Genomic DNA, 23,965 nt, shown 5'->3' with positions numbered 1-23,965 from the left:
TTAGATTATGTTGTCTGTCATTAAATAAATGTCTCTTTAAAGGAAACACTTCAAGTTGAAGAAGATGATAGACCTGAGTTACCATGGTGGAAATGTAAGAAGTGGGCTTTACATATCTTAGCAAGGCTTTTTGAAAGGTAAACACTTCTCATTATGTGATAACTTAAGTTTTTTTTTTTTTTTTCAATCTTCACGATTTGGTACTATTTTAATAAGTGTTGATATAAAACATTATAAAGACATGATGGGCATTTTAATGTTCTTTTAGGTATGGAAGTCCTGGCAATGTTTCCAAAGAGTATAATGAATTTGCTGAAGTATTTCTGAAAGCATTTGCTGTTGGTGTCCAACAAGTAAGTTTAACATAATTTTTCCATGTAAAAACATGGCGCTGTTAATTTATCTTGCTTATTTCTAGTTTCTTTGTCATCCAAAGATTGCATGTAGCAGTCTTTAACATCTTGAACACTGTAGTTAGCAAATGTTTTGGTCTCAGGACTTCCTTACAATCTGGATAATGGATTGTATTATATGTAATGATATTTACTGTTTTAAAAACTGAGATAAAATTTAACAGTATTAATTTATTTAAAAGTAATAGCAAATCTGCCACATATTAATAGAATACATGTTTTTTGTTGTTGTTGTTGAAAATAGCTCTTTTCCAAAATGAAAAATTTTTAGCAGGAGGAAATGGCATCGTTGCACGTTTTTACTAATATCTTTAATGTCTGCCTTACTAAAAGGTAGCCATATACCACATCTGCCTCTCTATTCATTGTTTTAATTTTTTCTAATGGAAGTAAATAAAGATTATTTGGTCTCAAAGATAATTTGGAAAAGAAAAGACTGATTTAATATACTTTACACATAATTGTGGAAATTTTTTATATCATGCCAACATTTGACAGTGGTATTTTCTTAAAGGTTAATTGCAATGTAGAGTTTGAAACTATAGCAATAAACATCTCATATTCTGTTATATTAACATTCATTGGTTTGGTATTGTACTTTGAATGGGTCTTTTATCCATGTATGATTTTGTAATCCTGCCTTGGTCATTGGAAAATACTGACTTAGTGGGTCAGTGGCAATTTTCTGAATGTTAATTGATTTCATTATGTAACTTTAAAAATTTTCATTCATTCATATCACCACTGATCTTATCAGAAGTATCTTTAAATATTTAAAAGCTGTCAAGTGGAACTAAGTGGTGGGTGTAAGATTTTGAGAATTCTAGTTTTGCTTGAAGTCTTGGATTTTAATACCAGTAACATATTCTCACTTCAGTGAGAGGCTCATTTTGTTCATTTTTGAGGAAAAAAAAAAATCTGCCATATACACAAGTCTAAATAACCATAATTTTATCAATCAGTTTTTCGTTCAAGCTTATGGTATTTGTTGGAAAAAACTTTTTCATTTCTGACTCTTGTTTCTCTTGGAAATTAATCTTTCGCCTTTTACTGAAGGTTTGCCTAGGGAGGGATAGGCAAGTGTTGCTTCATTTTTTTTGAGGCCTTGTGAGATAAACAACGCCCCCCAAAAAAGCTGTTTCCGCTTTTCTTCCAAGCATTGTACTTTGGTATGTAGCAGAAGTGCTGCATGTATGCATTACTGGTTCGTGAAGGACATTCCTAAGGAAAGTTTGTTCTGTGACTATGTGGCTGTAAAGAATATGGTGGCTGCTAGTACACTTTATCCCGCTCTGTTGACTCATGTTGGGCCCCTGAAGTTTTACCACCACCACTTTTGTATCACTGATGCAAGTGTCAACATAGTAAAAATGGCAAATAATGACTGAGCATTATTACAAAAATAGTTTTGACCTGTCAGACCCTCTGAGGTCATATTTTAACAACTGCTATTCTCAAATATCAAAGATGAATAAGAACTCTTAGCAGACATTAATTGCTTAAATGGTTTGGGTAAGATTTTCCTAAAAGTTGATTTTAACAATATAGTGCTGTCTCAGTGGTGTGTTCATAAATAGCATATGATTTTTTCTTCTTATATTTAATCCTTTATGTACTCATAAAGAAACTCATCTTTTGATGTACAATGTTACCTCAATTTGTTTATTTTACTTTGGGAATAAATATAGTTCTCCAATACATAATTTAAAAAATTCCTTTTTAATAGAATCTGGTGGTTATTTTATGATGATGATCTGGGTAGTGTCAGATGTTTTTGCTAGCTTGTAAATGGTTAAACTCTATTTAAGCTTTGGGTTTTGATCAAATTTTTTTTCAAAGGTTTTATTGAAGGTGTTATATCAGTACAAGGAGAAGCAATATATGGCTCCCCGAGTTTTACAACAGACGTTAAATTATATTAATCAAGGAGTTTCCCATGCTCTCACCTGGAAGAATCTGAAGCCTCATATACAAGTAACAATTTTCTATCTGAACTATTTTTCTAGAAAATATAATGGAAATAACATTAATTATCAAAAAGGTTGAAAAAATCCATTTTTTAATGTGTGTTACTTGGTCTAGTTCTGATAGTTTTATATTAGAAAAATAAAGTAACACCCTGAAAAACTTTATAAAAGATATTTTGTGAATATTCAGTTTATTTGTTTAATCTGAAACTATTATCTAAAAATTTGCCTTCAAGTTCTGACTGTTAGATCATGATTAGTTTAACATGACTAGTTAACATGTAATTTGGAATAGACAAAGGACTATTTCACCAAATTACTTTTGAGGCTAATTGGCTTATGTATTGTTTCCAGTAGTGTATTTGCTTTGTTTTTAACTGTAGGGTTTGATGGACTAAAACTTCACTTTGTGTTTTCTAAGAATACTTAGTTGCTATCTGTGTATGTATAGGCTTATTTTATGACACGTGCCTTACCCTTGTTGCACAGAGGGTAAGATTATGTACGTTGGTGGTTGATCTGAGAATGCATTTTAATGCATTTATATTTTACTGAAGTTTGATATTAAGCTTTAAAACACATGCTGTATGAAAAAAAAAATAAATAAAACACATGCTGTAGAGTTATTTTTATTTTAGCACTTATTAGAAATTTGAAAACTGAATTAAGGTTACTTTCTTAACTTTTAAATTGCAGGGCATTATCCAAGATGTTATTTTTCCATTGATGTGCTATACAGATGCTGATGAGGAACTTTGGCAAGAAGACCCTTATGAATATATACGCATGAAGTTTGGTGAGGACATTTTACTTTTTTAGAGACAAAATATGTCAGTAGTTAAGGTTCTATATGATAAACCTTGAATATTAAGGCCTCACCTTTGGAACTGAAAAATCTTCCATTATTTTAATATAATTTATCCATTGTTAAGTCATTTGGGAAGCTTTTCATTAGTTTGGTCATTTGATAATGATAATCCTCATTTTTAGCAGATGTAAATACAATAGTGTTAGTAGGTTATGACTGTTGGATATACCTCTGGCACATGCCAGAACTGTTAGAAATTCAAGGGTACGCCTTAACACTAAGTATCTGAACTGTGCTTTTGGATCCCATGTCAGTCATCATGTGTATGGAAGTTGAGAAGACGCATACGGGAAGCTGGAGTCATACGGAGTCTCTGCATGGAACTAAAGAATTGTAATTTGGCTAATGTTGAGTATTAGTCTTTCTTCCTACCAAAATCTTACGTACTTTCAGTAGTTGGTATTTTTGTGACCCCATTGTGAAAATTCTCACAGTAGTGGGGCTTCATATGATAGAAAATAATCATTGGGAGAAGTTAATGGATTAAGATTTAATTCGTACAGGAAAGACAAGGCATTAGGCTTTTGCAAAATTCTATGGAGATCTGGATTTGTTTTCATGCTTGTCTTTGAAGATTTAGCAAAAATTTAAGGTCCTTTTTTGTTATCACTGAAAATCATTTGTAAACTATATGAAAATGTTTGGTGAAAAATTTGAAATTACTATTTTTCTATATTCTGTGTTAATTTTAAATTTATTCTCCAGATGTATTTGAGGATTTCATCTCTCCTACCACCGCTGCCCAGACACTTTTGTTTACAGCCTGTAGTAAGAGGAAAGAGGTGGGTTATTTAGTATGTGGATAACTTTTGCTTTAATATTTAAAATATGTTCAGATATACACTTAGGATGTTTTTTTGTTTATTTTATTGAAGTATAGTTCATTTACAGTGGTAATTTCTGCTATTCAGCATAGTGATTCAGTTACATATATAGTTTATCACAGGATATTGAATATATTTCATCCTGCTATACCGCAGGACCTTGTTGTTTATCCATTCTGTATATAATAGTTTGCATCTTCTAAACCCAAACTTTTAGTTCTTAATGGTTACTTAAGATCATCTTGTCATCAGTGCTTTAGAAGGATTTTTGGATATCCGGTAAAGCAGTACTTTTCTCTGTTAATCTAGGTACTACAAAAGACTATGGGATTTTGCTACCAGATTCTCACAGAACCAAATGCTGATCCTCGAAAAAAAGATGGAGCCCTGCATATGATTGGTTCTTTAGCTGAAATACTTCTGAAGGTATTTGTGTGTGTGTGTGTGTGCATGCAATTAGTTTGTTTAATAGTGGCAATTGAGATAAAACTGAATTGAGGTATAGTTCATATACCAGGGAACGCCCTGTAGCTCAGATGATAAAAATCTGCCTGCAGTGCAGGAGACCCGGGTTTGATCCCTGGGTTGGGAAGATACCCTGGAAAAGGGAATGGCAACCAAATCCAATATTCTTGCCTGGAGAAGTCCATGCACAGACCATGGGGTTGCAAAGAGTCGGACACTACTGAGCAATTTTCGTATACCATATGGTTTGTCCATTTAAACTGTACAGTTCGGTGGTTTTTCTTATGAAGAATTGTGCCACCATCAACTCTAATTCCAAAGAGTTTTCATCATCCCCAAAAGAAACTTTTAGAGGTCACTCCCCATTTTCTCCCAAATCTCCTAGCCCTAGTTGTAATCTCCTTTATGTCTCTGGTAATGGATTTTTCTATTCTGGACATTTCATATAAATGGAATACGTACCTGTGACTTGAATTGCTGATGAAATGTTGGGAGACTGCTGGACTGTTTTCCAAAGTGGCTGTACCATTTTTTATGTATTAATTAGCAGTGTGTGACAACGGTTCCAGTGTCTTTGTCTTTATCAACACTTGGCTATTGTCTGTCTTTTAAAGATATAGCCATCCCAGTTGGTATCAAATGGTAATTTCACTGTGGTTTTAATTTACATTTCCCTCACGACTAATGATACTGAGAATCTTTTTTTATGCTTATTGTCCAGTCTTCCTCGGAGAAATTTCTGTTCAAATCTTTTGTCTATTTTAAATGGAGGTATTTATCTTTTTACTGTGATTTGTTAGAGTTCTGATATATATATATACATATATATATATATATATATATTTTTTTTTTTTTTTAATCTAATTTTTTTGGCCACACTGGGTGGCTTGTGGGATCTTAGTTTCCCAGCTAGGGATCAAACCTGGACCCTTGGGTGTAAAAGTGTAGAGTCCTAACCTCTGAACCACCAGGGAATTCCCTGTATATTCTAAATGCTATGCTTTTAAAAAGCTTTCAAATACAGTTGACCTCTGAACAACACAGGTTTGAACTTTTTTCAGGTTCACTTAACATGTGGATTTTTTTAAGTAGTAAATACTACAGTTGGTTGAATCCACAAATGGAGTTGTTTGAATCCACAGATGCAGAATCACAGATATGCAGGGCTAATTGCAAATTAAGTGGCAGATTTTCAACTGCACAGAGGGTTGGTGTGCCAACCGCCTCATTATTCAAAGATTAGCTGTATGTGATTTGCAAGTATTTTCTACCATTCTGTGGATTATCTTTTATCTTTTCACATTCTTGATGGTGTCCTTTAAGGTACAGTTTCTTATGATTTTGAAAGTGTCTTCTATATTTCTTTGTTTTTGCTTGTGCTGAAGGTAATTCTTTTTGCATGAATTATTTTCTTTTCATATTGTATTAAATTGTAGTATTTTTTCTTCTCAGAAAATTGGTTTTGCTGGAAATTTGTAAACCTGAATATATCCCTTCCCATTATTACCTTGAGAGCAGAATATTTCTAAATCTATGCTGTATTGTTCATGTAGAACCTTTCCAGAGAGGTTCTTTCATTATAATAATTTTATAAGAGAAAAATGTTTTGTAAGATAAGGAATAAAATTAACCATTCTTCTATTACTTAAACACCACTGGTGTTAATGTTCAACATAATTGCTTTGTAAACAAACGATGTAAAAAGATTAAAAAATGTATAGTGATTTTGATGTTAATGTTTGAGAATTAAGATGTTTTGACATCATTAGTCATTTTAAGGATTTGTGTATCTGTTTGACATTTGAGATGATTATATTTGTTTATTTTTACAGAAAAAGATCTACAAAGATCAGATGGAATACATGTTGCAGAACCATGTATTCCCTCTCTTCAGCAGTGAACTAGGCTACATGAGAGCCAGGGTATGTTTTAAAGCTGTATTGTTTTGTGTATTTATGTCTTATAATGAATAACCGCTTATGTGGACTTCTATGTGTTATCCTAGACTTTTGTGTTTCTTTAAATGGCTGCTCATAATGTGTGCATAGTTTTCATCTGTGTCTGATAGCAGCATCTGTCTGTGTTTTGCATTCAGATCTTGCTATCCACACAAACATCATGCAGCCAAAGAGTAAGTTGGGATCATAGTACTGGTCTATTGTTGTCTCTTTTGACTTTATCTACCACTGGCCAGCCTCCAAATTCCCACACAAGAACTTTGGCACTAGAAATATTGTCACATGGTAGAATTTAATGTAAGACACCTATAGTAACTCACTGCATTTTTTTTTTTAAAGGCTTGCTGGGTCCTTCACTACTTTTGTGAAGTGAAGTTCAAAAGTGACCAGAACTTGCAAACAGCCCTAGAACTGACCCGAAGATGTCTGATAGATGATAGGGAAATGCCTGTTAAAGTGGAAGCTGCCATTGCACTTCAAGTGCTGATCAGCAATCAAGAGAAAGGTAAAAGATTTGTATATGTAAGACATAGTCCTAAAAACTTGACATATTGTCTTCCTTTTTATTTGAAGGTATTTCTTGTTTACTCTTTGGTATATATTGATTCAGGATTTGAGGAGTTTTAGCTGTTGGCACCAGAAGTTTTTTCCTCTTTCTCTTACAGCTAAAGAATATATCACACCATTCATCAGACCCGTCATGCAGGCTCTTCTTCACATTATAAGAGAAACAGAAAATGATGATCTTACCAATGTAATTCAGAAAATGATCTGCGAGTACAGTGAAGAAGTTACTCCTATTGCAGTAGAAATGACACAGCATTTGGTATGTTATTTGATCAGTAATGTATGCATTACTTAGATTACAGCAGGTGTTTTCACAGAGCTTACTGTATATCAGGCATCATTCTAAGTCCTTGATACATATTTTAACTCATTTAATTCTCATACAGTCCTATGTGAGGAATATTCCTATACCGAAAGAAAATGTGAGTTATGAAAAGGTTAATTAACTTGCCCAAGTTAGAAGGGGTGGGGCTCCTTCTAACTTGGAGTGGATTGTCATTTCCTTCTCCAGGGGATCTTGTCAACCAGGAATCAACCCCTCATCTCTTAGTTCTACATTGGCAGCCGGGTTCTTTACTAGTAGTGCCACATGGGAAGCCCCAAATGTCAGCCAGTAATACTAATGTTCATAATATTAAGCATTTTCTATGCCTTGCCTCATTTAATCCTCACAGTATCTCTATGAATATGTCAGGAAAAAGAGGTCAAGTAGTCTGTTTGAAGTGACCCAGTAAGTGGTAGAGCAGTACCATTGACTATATAATATTAATTGATTTGGAAATGCCAGTTGTGCTGTCTTAGAACATTTTAAAAACTATGTTTTAGACAAAAATATGTTTATACTGCTTTAAGGGCAAAGCTTAATTATATTCTCTTCAATGTAGGCAATGACTTTTAATCAAGTAATCCAGACTGGGCCAGATGAAGAAGGAAGTGATGATAAAGCAGTTACTGCTATGGGAATCCTGAATACCATCGACACGCTTCTTAGTGTAGTTGAAGATCATAAAGAAGTAAGAAAATAATCCAGTGCTATAAAGTTTTAGGGAATTTCAAGCCATTCTTCATCAGTTGTTCTGTGCTTTTGGGGGGCCTCTGACGTATAGTCTTTGGTCATCTTCTCACATACCTTGATTTTTGCTATCTTTTAACTAGTAGTACCCTTTTCATAGTACCTTATAAATATTTTAGAAGGAATAGGAGGGAGGTATTTGTATCTTTGCCTCAAAGCTCTGAGTTTGGGGTTACCTTTCTCAGATCTAAAAGTATAGTGAAAAAAGAAACAAAAAACAAAAAAAAAAACAAACAAAAAAATAAAAGTATAGTGATTCCTAGGAAAACTTACTCTCGCTAGTTTTTCTTTTTAATAAAAAAATTTTTTAGTTAGGGTATAATCCGTATAACATATACCACCTTAGCCATTTTTAGGTGTACACTGTATGTATTCCAAATGGATGTCCTGCTTCCTGCACTTTTTAACATTATGATGACTGTTAGGAATTTGGGATCCAATTGAGGATCATACTGATAATTAAAGGGGAATTTGTATATTCTATCTATCTTGTATGACTTGGGTGCACTGCTCACTGTTAGATAAATGGAGCTGACTTAAAAATTACTGGGAGTGGTAGGATTAATACCTTCTTTTAAATAATTTTTCAGTAAGCTATTGATTTGTATCTCTGTTAACTTCACTTACATTTGGCTGAATTATAAGATTTTAGTCTCTGCAGAATGATGTGGCTCCATTTTTCTAGGAAATTTTTTTTTCTTATAGTAAACTATACTTGTTATTTCTGGTTTGTCTGATTGTAATGGTATTAAGTTTCATTCCCAGATTGATTCACAATTTTGAAACATTCCATTTTGAAACAAAGGCTTAAAATAATTTGTTGACAATATTGACTTTACATGTAAATGCATTGAATTATTATAGTATTTAATAATTCACTCAGTGTGCTGCAATTCCATATGATTTTTTTCTTCTCTTTTAGATAACCCAGCAGCTTGAAGGAATCTGCTTGCAGGTCATTGGAACTGTTTTACAGCAGCATGTCTTAGGTAGGTACCTCTGATTGTTCTAAGAATATCCTACTATTTCATATGAGCAAGCATTGTCCTAATGACTTGGTACTCTCTTTTAGAATTCTATGAGGAGATCTTCTCTTTAGCACACAGTTTGACATGTCAACAAGTGTCTCCACAGATGTGGCAGTTACTACCTCTGGTATTTGAGGTTTTTCAGCAAGATGGTTTTGATTACTTTACAGGTAGGTGAAATCATCATAGAAATACTTAGGGTTCCCCCTGTTTGTATTCAGTTTTAGTATATCACTTGAACACAAAGTTTTGCATATTCTTAAATGCTTCCTTGTTTGGATAAGTTATCAGTAGTAATTAATGCTCCAAAATGACCCTAGCTTTGATTTCCATTATACATTTTGTTTTAGTTATCACTTGAGATTTTTTTCACTAAAACACATATTCTTAAGTTTCTGTTTCCTTTCAGTCTTCTTTGTATAATCTTTAACATAATCTTTATGTTTACTAAATATGAAGGAATATACTTTAATAATAGGCTCATTTTTACATTTAATTACAAATGAATAATTAAAAGTGAATGTTAGGGATAAAACATTCAGACTTGCTTCTTTTTTTAGATTTTTCAGAAACACAGCATTTATGTTAGTAAAGATATTTAACTTACATTTTTTATTAATACAGATATGATGCCTCTGCTTCATAATTATGTAACAGTTGATACAGACACACTTCTATCTGATACCAAGTACCTTGAAATGATATACAGTATGTGCAAAAAGGTAGGTCACCCTAATACAAGAACATGTGAGGCTTATATTATAAAAAGTACAAAATTGTAAAGAGACATGATACTACATTATGGTAAATATCATATGAGTTTGACATAATAAGGGTTATTTAAAAGTTATCAACATAATGGCTTTGATTCCTAGATCTCTCATTGATGACTTTGACAAGTATTTATGTCTACCTTCTGGTATTTAATTAGAGCTACGTTTCTTGATTTTAGTGCCTGGATCTTATCTTAGCTTGTTCCCTGCTAAGTTTTGAATCAAAAGAAGAAAAGGCCAGAAATGATCAACAATGTTTTATAAAGAACATTCTCAGACTCAAAGATACAGAAAAGAAACTAATGGTTACCAAAAGGGGAGGGAGGGTATAAATTATGAGATTGGGATTAACAGATACGATCTACTGTATATAAAATTAATAAACAACAAGCTTCTGCTGATGTTCAAATAAATAATAAACCATAATGGAAAATAATATGAAAAAGAACATGTATATGTATTAATGACTTCGCTGGTGGCTCAGTTGGTAAAGAATCTGCCTGCAGGAAACCCAGGTTCAGTCCCTCGGTGGGGAAGATCTCCTGGAGAAGGAAATGGCAACCCACTCCAGTATTCTTGCCTGGAAAATCTCATGGACAGAGGAGCGTAACAGGCTACAGTTCATGGGGTCACGAAGAGTTGGACACAACTTAGCGACTAAACTGTACTATGTGTAAGTGAATCAACTTTGCTCTACACCAGAAATGAATACAACATTGTAAATCAACTACTTCAATAAGGGAAAAAAAAGAAAGGAACTCCTTGGAGGCTGTGGGTTTGCAGTAGCTGTACAGTATTAGTAAATAGCAAGATTATAAAATCTGAAGGTTCATTTTTAAAAAGTCAAAAGTACTAGGCCATTTTTGGAAAATCATAAGATACATATACATGGTGAATGTTGCCTTTTTTTTTTTCCTCTTAAGAAGTAGGAAATAAAATGATTGATTGGGGTCCTCTGATATCAGAGTCAGTGTAATTGGTAACATGAGTTCCTTACATTATTTGTTGAGAACTCTCAGTCTGTTATTTAAAACCAGACATTAAAAAATGATGTTCCTCCATGAAGTTTTTAGATGTGTTTGTCATCCTCATTCTTTCTGAACACTTAGTTGCAGAATAATCTAGTTATGTTATTATTTATTGCTAATTGTTTATATTGATGTTCTAGGAACAGAGATAGCTATGCCATCTATACTCCAATTTTAAAACACTTATCCTTAACCCTTTGATTCCTCTAGTGCTAATGAGCATGTGAATTACATGCTTTTATTTCTTCTCTGGGGACAACTTCTGCCATCAGCAGACTGCCTTTTCATCCTGCTCATCTCACAATCCATTGCCAGTATTTTTTTTTTTTAGACACAGTGGTTGTCAACTTGTTACAGTCCAGAATGGCACAACAGGGGAGGGCCTTTGATTATTTGGACCAATGTTACAAACAACTCCAAATCCTTACAGTTCTTTAGACTGTAGTCTGCAATCACTCATATTTATTTATTAGACTCTCTTAAATACTTAAGCAGTTACAGACTGATTTAAAGGTTTTGAGACGCCTCCTTGCAGTTTATATTTTGTGTTGATCAGGTTCTTACAGGAGTTGCAGGAGAAGATGCAGAGTGTCATGCAGCAAAATTGCTAGAGGTCATCATTCTGCAGTGCAAAGGGCGTGGCATTGACCAGGTCAGTGAAGCCATTAATGATTCAGATTGCAGGATTCAGAGAAGGAATCTTTCCTTCCGCTTTTTGTTTTTGGGCATTTGTTATATATATATATTGTATATTGTTTATTATGACACCAAGATAACATGTTAAAATTGTTTAAAATTTAACCAATATTTAATAGTGATCATATATTTAATATGTATGGAAATAAACAAAATGATTACCACAGTAAGGTTAGTCAGTAGGAATATTTTGAATCCATGATTGCTCTTGTGGTGGGGCTCTCATATCGGTGAAGACTGATTTTTCTCTAAAATTGGATTTCCCACTGAAATGCTTCAGCAATAAAAATTACTGGATCATTTAATGGAAAAGGGTTTAGTTGAGGAAACCAGAAAATTAATATGGTTAGGATAGTTAATGCCTGCTGTTACTGACAGTTTTGAAATGTTTTGTTCTTTCTCTATAGTGTATTCCCTTATTTGTGGAAGCAGCTTTAGAGAGGCTGACGAGAGAGGTGAAGACAAGTGAACTTCGAACAATGTGCCTGCAAGTTGCCATTGCAGCTTTGTATTACAATCCACACCTACTTCTCAATACTTTAGAAAATCTTCGCTTCCCTAATAATGTTGAACCAGTTACAAATCATTTTATTACACAATGGCTTAATGATGTTGATTGTTTCTTGGGGTAAGTGACATGTACTGGGTCTTTGTTTATATAACTTTGTGAGGAACTGTGCAAAATTTTTTTAAGGAAAAGAAGAAAATATTTATTTTATTTTTTTCAGGCTTCACGACAGAAAGATGTGTGTTCTGGGCCTGTGTGCTCTTATTGATATGGAACAAATACCACAAGTTTTAAATCAGGTTTCTGGACAGATTTTGCCAGCTTTTATTCTTTTATTTAATGGATTAAAAAGAGCTTATGCCTGCCATGCAGAACACGAGAATGACAGTGACGATGACGATGAAGCTGAAGATGATGATGAAACGGGTAAGGGATTTGCAGTGTAGGAAGCCAGTCATTACCTAGTTAGAAATATCACTGGACTTATTCCTTTAGCCCTTCTTCTAATGAAATGTGGGATCATAGCTAAATATTTACACGTTCATTCATTCATAGACTGTTACTAGATTCCCACTGGAGTGTAAGGTCCATGAGGGCAGAACTTTGAGCTGTATCTCCATTACATAAAGCAGTTCTAGGCAAAAATGGCACCCCACTCCAGTACTCTTGCCTGGAAACTCCCATGGACGGAGGAGCCTGGAAGGCTGCAGTCCATGGGGTCGTTAAGAGTCAGACACGACTGAGCGACTTCACTTTCACTTTTCACTTTCATGCACTGGAGAAGGAAATGGCAACCCACTCCAGTGTTTTTGCCTGGAGAATCCCAGAGACGGGGTAGTCTGGTGGGCTGCCGTCTGTGGGGGTCGAAGAGAGTCAGACATGACTGAAGCGATGCAGCAGCAGCAGGCAAAAATGATTTTTGGTTTGGGGTTTTTAGTGTTTGTGAGCATCTAATACATTTCACCTGTGAGATACTACAGACCACACGAGTAAAAATAGATGTTGTTTAAGTTATTGTAATGGTTCCAAAATATGATAATTGCCATTTTTGTCTTTTATCATATATTATTTTAGCCAGCCTTTTAAAAAAAATCTCATAAAAGGTATTCCTGTGGAAATAACAAACTGTTGCTTTACTATTGGTATTTATTTGGTTTGGTAAATACCATAAGGTTCAGAGCATGCCAAGTGCTGGCTCTCACTCAGTCCATTTTCCAATCTTAGAATCTATATATAATATTAGAATACTGGAATCTAGATTATTAACAATTGTGGTAGTTTTCTTAGATTTCTGTGAGAGTTTTTTTCTATTTATTGCTGAATGTGTATTTAAACACCAATTCCTGGAACTCTCCCTTGAATTATTCAGTTGTGATTTTCCAACAATGATCATTGTCAGTGAGTTAAAATGAGTAACAGAATATTTCAGTGTTAACAAGAGCACCTTTTTATGATTTGGCAGAGGAACTGGGCAGTGATGAAGATGATATTGATGAAGATGGACAAGAATATTTAGAGATTCTGGCTAAGCAGGCAGGTGAAGATGGAGATGAGGAAGATTGGGAAGAAGATGATGCTGAAGAAACTGCCCTGGAAGGCTATTCTACAATCATTGATGATGAAGATAACCCTGTTGATGAGTATCAAATATTTAAAGCTATATTTCAGAGTAAGTTTACTTGTTCTATGTAATTCAGATAGTTCCATATGACCCATTTTCCTGAATCAAACTGTTCTTCTTTATGTCTGCCCCCTAAAGAAGAGATTGGGGTATATCAAACCCAAACTAGAATACGATTTAGGATTGTTAGGCAAAGTAACCAAAGTTACTTCTCCTATTGCCTTAGACATTCAGAGTATTTTCCTCATCCTGTTATTTTACTTTTATTTAGACCATAATTTTGAAATAGGCACATCATAGGAAAATTGTATACTTCATTGTAGCCTCCCAGGTTTCCCCAGAAGTATGTACCCTTATGTTTCTTGTGTTTGTGTATTTTTCCCCCTGGCTAAACCTGTGCTTACCTATCTGAGAATTTGACCATTTTTTTTACATGTATAGTCTTGGGAATCTTTATTCTTTTCTCCTGCTTCACAATGTGTGGCTATAGACTGCTAGGTGCCACTTTTTGTTTTTGATAATCATTTACTTGGATTTCAACAAAATACAACATCAGTATTCTTTAACCTAGCTTAAGAAATTTAAATTGACACTATATTTGAACCTCCTTTCCTTCCAGTTAACTACTTTCCTAGTTTATCATCCCTATACATTATGAATTTTGATGTAGAATAAATTCTCTGATAAGCAAAGCATTAATCTTCCAAGCCCATGACAAAGCAGTTTTGATGCAAGGTTGCGGAAATGCAAGTAATTGTTTTGGGGCTATGTGGCAGGCTGTTAAAATTGATTGAAGTGCCAAGAACTGACTGGCTTTTGTCCTTGACTGTGTATTTTGTATACTTAAACACATGTTAATTCCTAAATGATGGTTTATAATAGAAGGCTCATGCACAGTAAAGGCAATAAAGTAGAATATCATGAGGAAATGAGTTTTCATTCTTGGGAAATACTCTGTAAAAATTTTTTATTTTGTGGAAAGCCTTTATAGAGAACATTTCTCTCACTCACTCACCATCCACACAAACCCCTTTCTGTAGCTAATTGAAACACAGACATATATAGTTAGACTTGTTACCATTATGTATCAACTTATCTAGTGCATGTTTTCATTAAACAGTGAGATTTTTAACACCTGGTCTTGTGATATGCTGGGAAATTTTGTTATTCCTTCTTTCGGGTTGTATTTGACCATTATTTAGACTATAATATAAAAATATGTGAGTACTGCAGAGTACCTTTCTATGGAAAGACTACATATATTTAAGAAAGATTTTTGAATAAGAAATGCAGAAAAAAATAATTTACTTTGTACCATTCATCTCTTTTTTAAGGTTTCTGGGTTTTGTTTTTTAATGTAGGAGTTTGAGAATTATATCTAGAATGTGGGAATGTGTCCATTTTTAAGTTGCTTTAACTCTGAATCTTCTAAGGAGTTTGAGTTAACTTTATTTCTAGTTTCCCTACTTTGTTACTTGTTAGATAACAACTGATTTAGGCTCTATTTACTAACGGTGAGGATTTTGAGCATGATTAGATTTTTGAGGCATAATGCTAACCATAGCTTTTTCCCCTGTATGTTTTTCTCACAAACAATTTAAAATACTGTAGGTAATTATTGGGAAAATATAAACGAGATCAGAATTTCAGTACTGGAGGTAGAGTAGAGGGAATAGAATAGTAGAGAACTACCAGGACTCTTACCGCCCTTTTTTACCTTGTTTTCTTTTTGATAGCTATACAAAATCGTAATCCTGTGTGGTATCAGGCTCTGACTCATGGTCTTAATGAAGAACAAAGAAAACAGTTACAAGATATAGCGACTCTAGCTGATCAAAGAAGAGCAGCCCATGGTATGTTACTTGACCCTCTTTAATGCAATTAATAACTTTGATACAGCTTTAAAATTTAAATTTGGTGATTTAAATTATGTAAAAGCTACAGTTGTTGGAAGTGATAAGAAATTCACTCCAATCTGTAGGAATGAGATGAATTTTGGTTTTGGCCACAATTTCTTAATTTTAAGTGTAGTTGAAGACTATAATAAGGTTGCTAAACCTCATGAGGCTGGTTTGATAGTGGAAAATTCTGAAAACTGCCGTTTCTTAAAAGTATATTAAAGACATACATCATTTCTTTTCATCAGTAAACGTTTCATGCTTAACGATATATAAATGCTTTTCAATATAGGATATTTTAGGTAATACACATTCTAACAGTTTTGTAGGTCTTAATAACTGTGAGTAAGACTAGTTTTGTATTCAGCGAGGGTCCTCCTTATAAAAAAGGAAGTATTTATACCTCCTTTCTAAAGTATTTATATTTGAATTTGCTTGCAGTAAATTCATTAGCTGTTACTACCTTTGGATTTGGATCTATTGATTCACTGTTTGACTCAAAATAGGGTGTTTAAAGATTTTTCTTTTTAAACAACGGGAAGTAAAAATTGCCTAAGAAGTCTACAGCATACAGGAGAGTTCATCTTCTCTACATATTACACACTTCTCTTCTTTACATATGGAGGGAGAACAGAGACCAAAGTTTGGAACTTCCTGGCTAATATTGGTGGTTTAGCTGTTGTTAATGTCTGTTGGTTCCTTCTGTTCTCCAAAGTAGTAAGCTGATCGAATGCTCTACCAAACATTTACTTTTTGTTTTTCTAGAATCCAAAATGATTGAGAAACATGGAGGATACAAATTCAGTGCTCCAGTCGTGCCAAGTTCTTTCAATTTTGGAGGCCCGGCACCAGGGATGAATTGAGTTACCACTTTCCTTCCTGCAGTGTGATTGTAGTGAAGAGCTTGTGTTCCTCCTAGTAGCGGTTCCAGAACTGGTTCATGTTATCTACTCTAAACTAATTGATCAATAGATGGACAAAGAAACCCCAGAAGGTGGGACTTGATCATGCAACTTGGCACTGAAAATGAAACTAGAGGGATTTTGGCCGGGGAGGGAGGTAACTTGGGGGGTAGGGAGTATTTTCTTTATTTTTTGAAGAAAGTAAGGATTTGACTGAAAGTTCAAGTGACACTGTGGAAATCTGCAACAGGAGGGGATGTCATGAAGGCAGCTTTTCTTTTTCTGAGGAAAAAAATAGGCATGGGCTACAGGACTATTTAAAATGTCTCATTTACAGTATAAGCTCAAAGGTAGATGTAATTTTTACACCTATGAGTATTTGTCCAATTTCTGTCTCTCCTTCACCATTGGGTATCTATTCTTTATATGTAAATAAGATAAGGTAATGGATAGCCTTATTCAATCTTCATCATTTTCATTCATCAAAGATTGTTCCTATGTAGATTATTGGACATTTATTGTAGCACTACATAACTGATTAAAAAAAAATCTGTAAATGAATTAGCACTTTCATATTGAAACAAGCCTGCTAGCCTATGTATAAAATAGCAAAATGTTTGCTGTTTATAAAAAGATGGGATGTAATGGGGTGGGGGTCAGGGGTAATTTCAAGTTATTAATTTAAAAATGAATTAGCAATTTTGTACCTGGTGACTTTGTGGTGCACTCACCTCTGATAGTGACTTGAATTCGGTATGTTAAAAGGGGTTAGTGATATTTCATTGCTGCTAAAAATGGCAACTCCCTCTGTGTCCTGTTTTTTTCTTAAAGCTCTCAGTGTACAAGTGGATATTTGGGTACAAGACCTTACTGTAACAAAGAGGAAAGGTGATATTTGAAGCATGTAAATTGGATATAAAGTTCTACTCTTAAAGAGTTGATCAAAGAGTATGACTAAACATCTATATATGCAATCTATTAAAAGAACTTAATTCGGCTCTTATGTCTTGATTTGATTGCAGTTTTTTTCTAATTATAAATTTTTTCCTCATTGATCTATTTTTATCCTATAACTAGAAAGAATAGGAAATGCACACTTTTAAAATTGACATTAACACCTGCCCACCTCCCTTTCCCATCTCCTCTGCCCCTCTTGTTGATGCTGGTATCTGATAGGCTGAAGGCACAGGGTTCCCTCCAAAAACCACTGTTGATACCACTGCAAAAACAAGCCAGCAACAAGACAACATGGAGAGGTTGGCTTGCTTCCCTCTCTTCTAACTGCATGTTCAAAAATAAGCTTTTATTGATCTTGAACATCTGTCAGATGAGTCATACATTGGGTTATTTTTTTATATACATGTATACACACAATATTTCAAATTGAAAGCAACATCTCAATGGATTCAAAACTATTGAGTGCTGTTGTCTATAACAGACTAGAAAATTTGTAAATGTAAAAATGAAACAAATGCACATATTATTTAAAATGCATAATGAAAACCCATTGGTGTTGTGTTTTTCTTGTATGCCAGTAATTAAGCCACTACTGTTGGCATTGTTTGGTTTTCTATTTTAACACTGAAGGAGTGAAAGTATTTCCTATATTTATGAATTTACTATGAAAATCTTGGCAAAAAAAGAAAAAAATGTTTATCTGAAATGTGTGGGTGAAAATTGTTAATCAAGTGTGTTTCTACTTTTTCGCCCCAAGTTGAACACCATCTGTAAACCCTAGGTTGCTTCAGGGGATTTCATTATTACATAAAAGTCATAAAACTAAAATGGGGTAGTTGTATATATGCAACATTATGTACAGAGGGGAAGTGCTGAATAGTATTAAACATTTTTGTCTTCCTTTACCTTTTATCCCCTTCCTAATATCTAGTCTACTTTTTTAAATTTCAAATTTCACTGCTCTTTGAATTGATAATTTCAATTTTCACATTGTTACTGGAAACCATATTAATAAAGGTTTTAGTTATTCCCATGCACAGTATGAAAATTCTCGGTTGCTGAGATTTTGTTTCAAGAAAATGTATTGGCATGTCTTTGAGATCAAGTTTTATTGTCTCCTCTGTCATACAATCCAAACTAATCTACATTTATGAATTTTTGACTGAAATGAAAGACCTTAAAATTAAACTATATTTAATATTAAATATTGTTCAAATGGTAGTTTCTAATGCATCAAATATACCTCGATTATTTTCAGTATTTCCTTAAATATAACATCAAATTAGAGTTTCTTATAGATTATGAATCTTGATAATGTATCAGTGTTTTTAAATAAGGTTATAGGACTTTTAGATAACTTTTTGAGAGTAGTATTTATAAACTTGTAATTAGTTGCATGTGGATTTTATTTATTTCTTTAACATACAGCATTTCCCACAGTTTCACTAATCTATAACTTATTTTTTAATTTATACAAGTTAATTCTGATTTTGTTTGGGTTTCAGTATGTCTTTTTTAATGGCTGACATTAGCATAAAATCTTCACTTTTTTGTAAACCTAAGCCATCCATTTTTATAAAAGCTATTCGTTTATCAGTATTAAATAAAAGATGTTAATCTATTTCTCTGCAGGTAACAGAATGGTGATTACTAATCTACATGCCTTACCAGGATAATGACTGCTATGTTCACCTCTTGAAGAGACCAGAGTGTAGAGCAGGGGTGGCCATACCACAGCGCTGTGGCTATGTTCAGTTCCAGATATAGTCCCTGAAGCAAGCATTTAGAAAAAGTTATTAGGGATTATATTAATATACACCATGTCTTTGGGAGGATTTAGCACAATGGCTTAAGCATAGTAGGCATTCCATAAGTGCTTGTGAAATAAATGACCTAAACTTACATTAAAACATTGGTTATAAAAATGTCAGTTCTGTTCTATGTAATTTTAAGTTTTGGTGAATGTTGATCCCTTCTGAAGTTGAGGTTTTACCGTTGATGAGGTTGGCCACCCTTGCAGTAATAGCATTTTACTTCGGTGCATGTGGTTTTTACAAACGGAAACTAGATATAATAGAAATCCAGAATTTTGTTACTATGAGAGGAATATCTTTTAAGTAACTTTTTGAGAGGTAATTCCCCCTTTAGTTTTTTTTTTAGAGCACAGGTGATAGGTAGAAATTTGTCAATTATATTTGGTATCTGAATCCTATATTTAAGTGCTTCCTGCTGCTGCTGCTGCTAAGTCGCTTCAGTTGTGTCCGACTCTGTGCTTCCTACCAGAGTCTTTTTTAAAATTTCCTTTTAACATCCTTTTAATAAACTCAAAAAGGAATTTCCTCAATCTGAAAGAAAGGCTCAAACTAATGGACTTAATAATGAGAGTAAAAACCCTTCCCCCTAAGATCAAAAATGCCCCTGTTGCCCCTTCTGTTTAGCGTTGTACATAGGGTTTTGTTTATTGTTATTCCATTGCTACTGTGTCCGACTCTGACCCCATGATCTGCAGAACGCTAGGCTCCTCTCTGTCCTCCACTTTCTCCCCGAGTTTGCTCAAATTCATGTCTGTTGAGTCAGTGATGCTATCTAACTATTTCGTCCTCTCCTTTTGCCTTCAATCTTTCAATAAGGGTTTAGCCAGGGCAGTTAGGGAGGAAGAAATAAGACATCCAGTGGGAAAGGAAGAAGTAAAATGTATTCTCAGATGACTGATGTCACAGAAAACCCCGAAGAATCCACACACAAAGAGCTAATGACTTCAAGTTTGCAAGGCATAAGATTAATATACAAATACACAGTTGTATTTCTATACAGCAGCAGTGAAATTAAGAAAATTACATTTACAGTGTTGTTTAGTCACTAAATTATGTTCGGCTCTTGCCACCCCATGGACTGTAACCCGTCAGGCTCCTCAGTCAATAGGATTTCCCAGGCAAGCATACTGCAGTGCAGTGGGCTGTCATTTCCTTCTCCAGGGGATCTTCCCAACACAGGGATTGAAGTCTGCTGCTTGGTTGGCAGGTTCTTTACCACTGAGCCATCACCTAGTAAGAATAGGTAACCTTTTTTTTCTTTTTTTGCTGTAACTTCTGGCTTCTGGGATTTTAGTTCCCCAATCAGGGATTGAACACATGCCCTTGGCAGTTAAAGCACAGAGTCCTAACCACTGACCACCAGGGAATTCCCAAGGATAGATACCTTCTACTGACCAAAGGAATAGAATTGAGAGTCTAGAAATAAACATTTAAGTTTATTGTCAATTGATTTTCAACAGGGGCTTCCCTCATAGCTCAGTTGGTAAAGAATCTGTCTGCAATGCAGGAGACCCCAGTTCTATTCTTGGGAAGATCTGATGGAGAAGGGATAGGCTACCCACTCCACTATTCTTGGGCTTCCCTTGTGACTTAGCCAGTAAAGAATCCACCTCCAATTTGATCCTTGGGTTGGGAAGATCTGCTGGAGAGGAGAAAGGCTACCCACTCCAGTATTCTGGCCTGGAGAATTTTCATGGGGTCACAAAGAGTCGGATACGACTGAGCAACTTTCATATTCCTAGGTGGCACTAGTGGTAAAGTATCCACCTGCCAATGCAGGAGACATAGGAGACTCAGGTTCTATCTCTGGTTTGAGAAGATCCCCTGGAGGAGGGAGTGGCAACCCACTCCAGTATTCCTGCTGGGGAATACCATGGACAGAGGTGCCTGGTGCGCTATATAATCCATAGGATCACAAACAACTGGACATGACTGAAGTCACTTAGCACATACTTATGCACAATTTTCAACAAGGGTCCCAAAACCAATGTAGGAAAGAATCTTAAAAATGGCTCTGAGACAGCTGGGCATATTCTTAGGAAAAAATACAGGTGTAACTCGTGGTGACTGAACTAGTTAAGTTTCTTGGATATAACACCAAAGACCAAGAAACAAAAACATGATTTAGATTTCATCAAAACGTTGGTTCAAAGGTTACTTTTGAAAAGTGAAAAGACTCCACAGGATGGGAAAAAATACCTGCTACTCTTGAGTATATGCAGAACTTAACAAGAAAACCCCAATGTAAGAATGGTAAAGAATCCAATTAGACCTTTCTCCAAAGAAATAAATGGCCAGTTATCTTAGGAAATGCTTAACATCTCTAGTCATTCAGTTCAGTTCACTCAGTTGTGTCCAACTTTTGCGACCCCATGCACAGCAGCACACCAGGTTTCCCTCTCCATCACCAACTCCTGGAGCCTGCTCAAGCTCATGTCCGTTGAGTTGGTTGATGCCTTCCATCCATCTCATCCTCTATCGTCCCCTTCTCCTGCCTTCAATCTTTCCCAGGATCAGGGTCTTTTCCAGTGAGTCAGTTCTTTGCATCAGGTGCCCAAAGTATTGGAGTTTCAGCTTCAGCATCAGTCCTTCCAATGAATATTCAGGACTTAGGATGGACTGGTTGGATCTCCATGCAATCCAAGGGACCCTCAAGAGTCTTTTCCAACACCACAGTTGAAAAGCATCAATTCTTCAGCCTCAGCTTTATAGTCCAACTCTCACATTCATACGTGACTACTGGAAAAACCATAGCTTTGACTAGACGAACCTTTGTCAGCAAAGTGATGTCTTTGCTTTTTAATATGCTAGTCATTAGGGAAATGCAGATCAGAATTCATGATGCAGTATTCCTTATCTACTATCCTGTTTAATCAAGAAGGTACACAATCACAAGTATTGGTGAGGAAGAAGAGAAATTGTACCCCTGTACAGTGTTGGTACAATATAAAATACTTATCTGTTGTATAAAAGTTTGACGGTTCCTTAAAAGGTTGAAAAGTGTCACCTAAAAATTCCACTCATACACATATATATATGTATACACACACACATATATATATATATAATTTGAGAGAATTGAAGCCTATCCACACAAGAACTTGGTGCACAGTTGTTCATACTAGCATTATTATAGCCAAGAGCAGGAAACAATCCAAATAGCCACTGGTGAGTGGATAAACAAAATGTGAAATATCCATGCAATCAGATTTTTGACAGTAAAAAGGAATGATGTGCAATTACACACTACAGAGTGGATGAGCCCTGAAAACAATTCAGACACAAGTCCATATATATGAAATGTCAGGAATGAGCAGATCCGTAGATTAGTAGTCACTGGGACAGGGGTGGGGAGGGATGACGGAATGGAGTGAGTGTGATGGGCGTAGGTTTTCTGTTGGCATGATTAAAGTGTTTCCCACTGGGTACTGGTGATGGTTGAACAGCCTGGTGAATATACTAAAAACTACTGAAGTGCATGTATACTTTAAAATGGTGAGTTTTCTGATATACGAGTATCTCAATTTTCAGTTTTCAGTTTGTTTAAAGTTCTCTAAAAAGTAATACTCAATGTTTATTCATTAAGTAAGAGCTGTTGCTGCTACTAAGTCACTTCAGTCGTGTCCGACTCTGTGCAACCCCATAGACGGCAGCCCACCAGGCTCCCCCATCCCTGGGATTCTCTAGGCAAGAACACTGGAGTGGGTTGCCATTTCCTTCTCCAATGCGTGAAAGTGAAAAGTGAAAGTGAAGTCGCTCAGTCGTGTCCAACTCTTAGCGACCCCATGGACTGCAGCCTTCCAGGCTCCTCCGTCCATGGGACTTTCCAGGCAAGAGTACTGGAGTGGGTTGCCATTGCCTTCTGCGAAGTAAGAGCTAGCTATTCCCGTACATAGGGAAAACTGTCTTAGAGATTGTATTCTGCCAATATTTAGTTATTTGAGCTAACTGCTCTTTTTTTTTTTTTTTTAATCACATCACCCCATCAAACAGCCCTAGCTGGCACTGAACTTTGGCAGGGTGGATAGCAGGAGGAAGAATCTTAAAAAAAATTTTTTTTCCTGTAAATGCTGCATCTTTGTTATATATTTCAGTGTAATACAGCATTAGAAATTTAACACTGAGCCATCTTTTTTTCCGCCTCCTCCCAAAATTACAGCACCTAGTGCTTTTCTATAAAATGGTATCAATCTTACTGTTTATTTGGAGACAAACGCTTCACTTGGAAAAAAAAAAAAACCCTCACCTTGACTTGAGTATGTCTTTTCAGAAAAATAAAAATCATTTTAAAAACAATGGTTTCATTTATAGACTATTCTTTACTGCTGAAGTACTACCTGCTGACTATGTATATTAGTGAAACTTGATTTTCCTTTTGTCTAGAATGTTATATTTTAGATTTAAGCAAATGTAATTAGAAGCCAAAAATGACTGCTAGAATCTTACAGAGGAAGCCAATTTCAAAGGAACACCTGGAATCTTCAAGGGCTTTAATTGATAAAATTTTGTAAATAAGAGTTTATTTTCTCTTAGCTTGCCATTAAAATCAAACACATTAACCACAACTAATAACCTTGGAGCTCAGTTATCAGGTGCTATTTTCAAA

General features: G+C 34.9%; 1 protein-coding gene and 1 non-coding gene across 2 annotated transcripts in view; both read left to right on the top strand.

The window, feature by feature from the left end:
- Positions 1–17,591, top strand: part of IPO7 (importin 7) — a 44,273-nt gene extending 26,682 nt beyond the window's left edge. The window contains exons 7-25 of the mRNA XM_061440826.1: positions 43–137; positions 269–353; positions 2,253–2,387; positions 3,077–3,176; positions 3,954–4,030; positions 4,382–4,498; positions 6,370–6,459; positions 6,835–7,000; positions 7,161–7,321; positions 7,947–8,075; positions 9,057–9,123; positions 9,207–9,332; positions 9,787–9,884; positions 11,520–11,615; positions 12,067–12,287; positions 12,388–12,593; positions 13,630–13,836; positions 15,525–15,641; positions 16,452–17,591. Coding sequence (XP_061296810.1) covers positions 43–137; positions 269–353; positions 2,253–2,387; positions 3,077–3,176; positions 3,954–4,030; positions 4,382–4,498; positions 6,370–6,459; positions 6,835–7,000; positions 7,161–7,321; positions 7,947–8,075; positions 9,057–9,123; positions 9,207–9,332; positions 9,787–9,884; positions 11,520–11,615; positions 12,067–12,287; positions 12,388–12,593; positions 13,630–13,836; positions 15,525–15,641; positions 16,452–16,549 — 2,391 coding nt within the window. The 3' untranslated portion in view covers positions 16,550–17,591. The remainder of the gene's footprint in view (positions 1–42; positions 138–268; positions 354–2,252; positions 2,388–3,076; positions 3,177–3,953; positions 4,031–4,381; positions 4,499–6,369; positions 6,460–6,834; positions 7,001–7,160; positions 7,322–7,946; positions 8,076–9,056; positions 9,124–9,206; positions 9,333–9,786; positions 9,885–11,519; positions 11,616–12,066; positions 12,288–12,387; positions 12,594–13,629; positions 13,837–15,524; positions 15,642–16,451) is intronic.
- LOC133227241 (small nucleolar RNA SNORA23) lies at positions 6,568–6,752 on the top strand. The gene has a single exon (XR_009729790.1). It is a non-coding gene; the product is annotated as a small nucleolar RNA SNORA23 (small nucleolar RNA).
- Positions 17,592–23,965: the final 6,374 nt, after the last annotated feature.

This window comes from Bos javanicus, chromosome 15 (assembly GCF_032452875.1).
Source record: "Bos javanicus breed banteng chromosome 15, ARS-OSU_banteng_1.0, whole genome shotgun sequence".
Taxonomy (NCBI): domain Eukaryota; kingdom Metazoa; phylum Chordata; class Mammalia; order Artiodactyla; family Bovidae; genus Bos; species Bos javanicus.
This window is presented reverse-complemented; position numbering and strand designations above follow the sequence as displayed.